The sequence below is a fragment of the Phaseolus vulgaris genome, chromosome 1, assembly GCF_051622355.1.
Source record: "Phaseolus vulgaris cultivar YP4 chromosome 1, ASM5162235v1, whole genome shotgun sequence".
In the NCBI taxonomy this organism is placed as follows: domain Eukaryota; kingdom Viridiplantae; phylum Streptophyta; class Magnoliopsida; order Fabales; family Fabaceae; genus Phaseolus; species Phaseolus vulgaris.
Window position 1 is genome coordinate 7,366,609 of NC_143498.1, and position 8,255 is coordinate 7,374,863.

Here is an 8,255-nt window from a genome sequence, read left to right on the forward strand (position 1 = left end):
ATCCGTTAAAGTTAGAAGTAAACTGCAACATGTGGGATTCGAAACCAAGTCTCGAGGAATGACCAAAGAAGCTTTAACTATTACACTAATCAAGTTTTGTTGTCATGTTATGATTATTATTATACTTATTAGTATGATTATCAATATGCTTATATTATTATTATTATTATTATTATTAATATTACTAAATATTATTAATATTATTAAGTATTATTAATATTATTAAATATTATGAATATCATTAATATGATTAAATATGATTAATATTATTAAATACTATTAATATTATTAAATATTATTAAATATTATTAAATATTATTAATATTATTAAATAATATTAATATTATTAACTATATTAATGTTCTTGTCGGTTGACCTAGTCACCGGTTGACTTCGAAGACAAGCTTTGGCTCCGTTTATCTCCGTCGGAAACTACACCTCTCTTTGTCACGCTTGAACGCGGCTCCGCTGAAACAGAAGGGATCCTATCTGTTGATTGCATTCCGACGATCACGTCAATATAGGGCTTATAAAGAAATAAAGTTTCAGTCTTAGAAACAATGTACCTTTACCTGGGATCTCAAGTCCCTTTTATAGCCTACCTCTTGTAACAACTTCTATAAGGAGAATATCATCTCAACTGAAAGCATACTCAACAGGAAAATATTATGTTTAGGGGCATACTCTCTTAGTGCCGCAACCGAACAAAATTCTCTCACTGGAGTGCACAAAACCTTAACAGAATAACCACCAGGTACCAATTCATGTACCAGCATCAAGGGTCCAATCTGTTTCAAGTAGGCGCCCTCAGCGTGGCGCTACGCATTATACATGCAACTTAAGTGGATCTGGAGGTTGGGCTCGGTTGAGGTAGGCCTTTGGAAGGAAATCATTTTTTCTAAGTACGGTGGGTGGAGATATCCGGGAGAGGCAGGTAATGGTAGGAGTTGTTCTCTTTGGTGGAAGGATTTGAAGGAAGTTTGGTCTTCGGAGGGGTGGGGGAGATGTTTCGAAGATAGTTTTGAGTGGAAGGTAGGTGATGGGAAGGACATTTATTTCTAGAAGGATAGCTGGTTGATGGGTGAGGCGTTGAAGAATGTTTTTCCAAGACTTTTTTCAATTAGCTCTAACAAAAACGCAAAAATGTCGGAACTTGGATCTTGGTCTAATGGGAGATGGGTTTGGGGACTTTCGAGTGGGAGAAGTCGGCGGCGGATCAGTTAAGTTAGCTCCTGCTTGGGGTTGAGGTTGTCATAGGAGAGACAGATAGATGGTTTTGGAAGGGTGGGGGTATTCAGTCTTTTACAGTTAGCTCTGCTTACAACCTTATCAGGAAGGATAATGAGGTGGTTTCCTCGCAGATGTTTAGAAAGTTGTGGAGGAGTAAGGCAATTCCATCTGCAATGGTTTTGGCTTGGAGGGTGATGGAAAACAAGCTTGCTACTAGGGTCAATCTTAGGGGTGCAGTTAGAAAGCTTGAAGTGCGTGTTGTGCGGGAAGGAGGAGGAGTCGAGTAGCCATCTGTTCTTTGGATGTTTGTTTGCTTGGCGTGTTTGGTGTGTATGTTTTAAGTGGCTAGGAATCCTGTTTGTGACTCATATTGAGCCAAGGTTAAACTTTGATCAATTTAGATTGAGCTTACCTTCGGAGACGGGTCTGGTTGTTTGGAACACGATCTGGGTAGGGGTGATTAGTGAGATTTGGAGCCACAGGAATCGTATAATTTTTAATAGAGGAGTGGTAGACGAGTATGAGGTCTTTGCGTTGGCACAGGTAAAGGCATGGTCTTGGGTCTCAACAAATTCCCGGTTAGTTTCGTTCTCCTATTCTGATTGGCTCCTTTGGAGTGTACGAGGTTAGTTTCTTGAGGTTTTTTGCTTGGTTTTTAAGGGTAAGAAGAGTTGGGTTGGTTTTTGGAAGTTAGTAGCTGGAACTGGTATAACGTTATATGTATAAGGGTTGAACCACCCCTGAAGTGGTTCTATTTTATTTATTAATTATTGCCGATAAAAAAAAAAACTTACCGTGCCCTAACACACATTGGCTTAAAGAGAACATTTTACTTGTGCTAGACACCACATATACTAAACATACTCCTATGTTCACAAATATCCTTCATTAGTAGCCTTATGCTTACATATAAAAGATTACTTCAATTATGACATACTGACCAAACTGTGTCCAACCATGTGGCCCATTTTCTTGGCCCAACAGCTGAGCTGACCTGCTTACACCATGCACCAAGATCCGACCCCCGAGCATTGAGCCTTGAGCACTCTGTCCAGTACAGTTAATATTATTAAATGTTATTAAATATTATTAATATTATTAAGTATTATTAAATACTATTAATATTATTAATTAAATACTATTAATACTATTAATATTATTAATATTATTAATATTATTAAATATTATAAATAGTGTTAATATTATTAATTTAAAGACATGTGGGTAATAGTTGGTAGGTAATAGATATCCGTGGGTAATAGTTGGTAGGTAGTGCTGAATTTACCTACAGATTCAGTTATGTGGGTAATATCCGTATGTAATGTTGTCCGTAGGTAATATCCGTAGGTAATGTTAAATTTACCTACGAATTCAGATCTGTGGATAAAAATACGTAGATAATACTGATTTTTTTTGTAGTGTCAATACAACCACTTTAAAATTTGGGGTTTATTATTCATGCACTAAGTCAAAAAAATTTCAAATGTCAATTTTTCAATGACCCACAACCACTAGATTCAGAAGCATTAGAGTATGTAAAGACAAAATAGTAAAAATATTTTGTAACCATATATAATACCTTAGGATAGATAAATGATTGGAATAATATAGAACTTTTTCATATATTGTGGAATATTTTGTAGAATCTAATATGTACTTAATTTATTGTATGTAGTCTTTCATGTTTAAATTATGATATTATATGCATTATTGTTCTGAAAATTTGATATTTTATGCAGGATTAGAATATATATACAATAATACAACAATATTTTTAGAATAATAATTATTTTTACACGTGTCGTTAATATGTTTTTATAAACTATTGATTTATAACAATATCCAAAATATCGAAAGTTCTCAAATAATTTTTATATGATCTTTTTAACCGTCGTTACACTAAAAAAAAATCATCAAATAGAAACCAATTTTTAGAAACTAAAATAATTAGTTGCAATAGTAACTAAATTAAAGACCATTTTAGAAACTAAAATAAAAATTAGTTTCTAAATTAGTTTATATTATTGTTAAATAGTTTCTAAATTGGTATCTAATTATCAACCAAGGTTTTAACTACCAATTATTTAGTTTTTAAATTTGGTCTCTAAAACCTTGTTTGCTAATTAGATACTAATTTAAAAACTATTTAACAATAATATAAACTAATTTAGAAACCAATTTTTGTTTTAGTTTCTAAAATAGTCTTTAATTTAGTTATTATTGCAACTAATTATTTTGGTTTCTAAAAATGGTTTCTATTTCATGATTTTCTTGTAATGTTAAAGTATTTTTTTCTTGCAGTAGTGAATTTGATGAGAACGAATAAAGTATACAAACGTGTATTTTGTTTTAAATTCTCATAAATGATTTCTTTAATGATGGATAATTATAAATGCTGTCATTAAATATACGCGTTGGAAGTCAATGTTTGAATTTATACATTTAATTTGATTTATGACCACACTAAATACATCTCTTTCATTTTCTCTATTCCCTAAATAGAGTTTTCCGCACCTATGCTTATGTGTGACCAACTCTCTTTAAATACCGAACCTTGAGCAAGAACTTTACAACAAAGACATAGAAAGACAGAGAATTTAAGAGAGTGAGAAAGAAATCATGACAAGTGAGGGTTTGAGGATTCCATGTCTGGAGTTTTCTGGAGTGGAGTTGGGAAAGAAAGAGGGTAGTGAGGAATGGAGAGAGATGAGCAAGAAAGTGAGGGATGCTTGTGAGAGCCATGGTTGCTTCATCATGGTTTATGATGATAAGGTTTCAAAGGGTCTAAGAGATGACATGTTTTTATGCATGAAAGAGGTGTTTGATTTGCCTGAAGAAACAAAGAAGAAGTACATAAGCTCCAAGCCCTATAGGGGTTACAATAGTGAATGTCCATTTATTCCTCTCAGTCAAAGTTTTGGAATTGATGATGCTCCTTTACCTCAAACATCTCAGGCCTTCACTAACCTCATGTGGCCTCAGGGAAACCCTACTTTCTGGTATACTATTCAGACCTTAACTTTTCACTCCTTCAGTTACATATTATCATGCTTCAAAACGATGATTTATGTTCAGATGAGTGTAGAAATGTTCTATACTCTTAGTATTATTAAATGTTGTTAACTAATAAGAGAACTCTACCTGATGCTGAGATATCATTATAACTAGTGATATGAATTTCAAGATGCCATTAGCCATAAAATTATATAGTGCATGACAGTTTGAAATTGACTGTTTTTGTCAGTTTAAGTGCTTTTCATTCTTTACGTTTATTTAACTATTTTTTGGTCTTTTTTTCATAAATTAATTAGAACCTCTCTATGAGCATACCCGAGGGATGCTTACACTAACTCGTTTTGAAAAAAACTTTTAATTTTTCTCTTACCTTTATGAGGTTTTCAGGAGAAGTTTTCCCTTAAAACATCATTTTCTTTAGAAAAAGCAATTCAAAACATGCACTCAACTATTTGGTTTCATTCTTGATATAGAGAGAGTTTATTCTATATCTAACTCAGCTTGATTTTTCTCAAAAGTGGTAATAGTAAACTGAATCGTGGCCTTTCGAGTTTATGCCATAAGTGATAAAAGTTCACGTCCCAGAATCAGTGCACTGAGATTTCTTATAGAATATTATTAGACTTTATTAATTCTTATAGAATATTTCTGAGATATAAGGGTTGTTTTAAGGCAAAACTATTCTTAAAAACTAAGATATTATATTTATTGTTATGTCAAGGTAAACTGATTTTAAACGAAATATTCCTTATGATAGAGCATTGATTAGTTTGATAGATGGGTTTAACGTGATCTGGGGTTGGTGTCTGTTTATGTATGCAGTGAGACATTGAACTCGATGAGCTCCAAGCTGCTTGATCTGAGTTTAGAGGTTCTGAAGATGATTGTGGAGGGTTATGGGCTTCCCAAGGAATACAGTTCGGAGATTCAGGAGTTGCAGAGTTGTAGTAATTTTCGTTTGATGAAGTACAAAGTTGGCCAAAATAGTGAAGTTTGTGAAACTGGACTGTTGCCTCACACAGACAAAAGTGCCTTAACCATTTTGTGCGAATTCCAAGTGGAGGGTCTAGAGGTGCTGACCAAATCAAACCAATGGGTTCCAGTGAAGATACCCCAGGAGGGTTTTGTGGTCATCGTTGGTGACGTATTGAAGGTATGCATGCACATGTTCATGTTCATCTCATTTTTTTTTATCAGCAAAGAATAAAATTAAATTAAGAGGGATACAAAAGGGTATCCCAACCCTTTTACATAAACCAAATCACACTAAGAATCTCCAAGAAAAAAGAGATGAGCAAACACCCCAGAAACAATAGATAGATAATGTTTGCTGCATAAGCTAGACATCCTATTCCAGCTAGCATCGTGCTCGTATTGGAATGCTATAAGCACTGCAAACTGCAGCTACAAAACCATCAAAAACACCCTGCCTCTATTGGTCTTATTATAAGACACATCAAAACAAAATCTTCCATCATGTCCTTAACAATCCATTTGACTCCCTGGCATACAAGCACATATGTCCTTTCCATTTTGCACCAGCTGCAGGCCGTGACAAACCCACCAACACCTCCAACCAACTATAAATCCAGTATAGGCCGTAGTCTTAAAACTCTTGGCATCTGGGAGTCCTAATTATAACTTCTAATGCAAAGCATTGGATTAAGAATCCAGTCTACGAAGGAATAAGTAAAGGAATGCATCTTGTGCTTCATCCAAAGCCAGGATTTGAGTTGAGCCTTCTGAAACACCTCCTCCGCATCTACTAGCCCTTTTTTTAAATACAATCAGGTTCCTTTGGTCCTAGATACACCTAATAACAGATGCCCAAACACCTTTCCATACCAGATTTTGCTTCTTGCTAGCATTGCTCAGATAATTGATATTTTGTCTTATGATTGATTCACAGGCATGGAGCAATGGGAGACTTCATTCTGCCACACACAGAGTTATGATGAAAGAAGGAAAAGAGAGATACTCGATTGCACTATTTGGAGTGCCAAAAGAGGAGACGAAGATTGAGGTGCCTGCTGAGTTGGTGGAAGACAACATTCACCCTCTTCGTTACAGGCCATTCACTTATGGAGATTACTTCAAATACTTTGTTTCTACTCTCCATCACAATGCTTTAGATGTCTTTGCTGGTGTTTCATAAATAGGACTAATTGCTTTTGCATGTGAACATCAATATCTCAGTCCTATGTCTCACTAATAACAGTTATGCTTTCTTGTAGTTCTCCAATGTTGTAAACTCTTGTTTTTAAAGATATAATAAATGTTAACATGCTTCAATATACGTGATATTCATACTCTTTTTATATGTGAGGATAACATTCAAAACGTGATGATTTTAAGATGCTTTGAAGTTGTTTCTAGATTAAAAGTGAATTTTCACAAGAGCAATAATGGTTCTGCTTGGTGGGAAGACATAAAAGGAGTGTGGAGCGGGGAATAATGATAACTGGTTTGATAATAGTATTAGCTGAAATGTAGGTAATGGATTGGAGAAAACTCTTTAACAATAAGGTATCCAAAGTTATTTAATAATAGTGATCATAAGCATGGTAAAATCTCAAAGATGGGGTTTGGGAGAATGACAGGTGGATATGAGGTTAGGTCGGGGAGACAACGGTTTCGATAGAAATTACAATCATTAAACAATTTTCTACAAGAGATAGAAAATCATAAACATTTAAAAGATGGGAGTGATAATTGGAAGTGGAAATAGTGCAACAAGAAAATCTCGAAATAGAAATCAATTTTTAGAAACCAAAATAATTAGTTGCAATAGTAACTAAATTAGAGACCATTTTAGAAACTAAAAAAAAAAAATTGGTTTCTATTATTGTTAAATAGTTTCTAAATTAATATCTAATTAGCAACCAAGTTTTTAACTACCAATTATTTAGTTTCTAAATTTGGTAGCAAAAACCTTGTTTGCTAATTAGATACCAATTTAGAAACTATTTAACAATAATAGAAACTAATTTAGAAACCATTTTTTTTAGTTTCTAAAATTGTTTCTAATTTAGTTACTATTGCAACTAATTATTTTGGTCTCTAAAATTTAGTTTCTATTTCATGATTTTCTTGTAGTGGAAGGAAGCTATATTGTCATATCAACTTACAAAAATATAAATAAAAATGATATAAGGAGGAAATATTTGAATTTTATACTATGATTTGGAAAGTAAAAGTAATCCTTAAAGCCGCTCAGATGTTGAGATTGAATAGGTAGCCACAAAGGGCAATCTTAAGAAAAAAGATATACCTATAGTCCTCAACTTGTTGTGTTATGTGTAGGTTAGAAAAGGAATCTATGAATCAAAGTAGCATGTTCTGTTTGGAACATGTATTATAAATGGATTTTGAAGAATTTGGTGTGTCTCATAGAACAATTTTTTTTCATTTTAGAGAATGAGAAACTTAAACACATAAAAAAAAATGATTTGGAAAGTTGTTTTTTTTTTTATCGACAAAAAAAGAATGAATTAAAATGAAGATATTTCAGACATAGCTCAATCCTTATACAAAAACAACAACGTCCTTTAGCCTACCACTCATGTTGTGAGTTTTAAAGAAGACAACACGAGACATGTAAACACGACGTCTATCCTTATCTATCTACAAAAATATAATCTCTAACTTGAAACAATCTTGCTCAAGTTACGTGGGTGATAATGGTGAGAAGTATTTAAAACAAAAGGACTAAGAGCATAAGCATGAATAACAAACAAAATTTCAAAGACAATTTTTTCATATTCGGGCTGGTGCATGTGTCCTATAACATGTATCCGAAGTATAAAAAAATAATATTTTTGGGCTAGCAGAAGTGGGTACTTCGAGGGTAAGGCAACATGGGATGGACTTTAGGTGCTGAAAGGTTAATTGTATTTAAACAGTTGTTTAGGCTTTTGAGCAGTACACAAATTTGTTGGGAGTTTTGTTGGGTATGAAGTCAGGACCAATTGGGTTGGGCTGACTAGACACCATGTTTAGTGAGTGGGCTT

General features: G+C 33.6%; 1 protein-coding gene across 1 annotated transcript; it reads left to right on the forward strand.

Annotated features, from left to right (window-relative positions):
• Positions 1 to 3,748: 3,748 nt before the first annotated feature.
• Positions 3,749 to 6,539, forward strand: LOC137813357 (putative 2-oxoglutarate-dependent dioxygenase AOP1). Its single transcript, XM_068615543.2, has 3 exons — positions 3,749 to 4,229; positions 5,068 to 5,398; positions 6,155 to 6,539. Exons 1-3 carry the CDS (start codon positions 3,850 to 3,852, stop codon positions 6,398 to 6,400), a joined length of 957 nt encoding a protein of 318 aa, XP_068471644.1. The 5' UTR covers positions 3,749 to 3,849; the 3' UTR covers positions 6,401 to 6,539.
• The last annotated feature ends 1,716 nt before the right edge of the window (positions 6,540 to 8,255 follow it).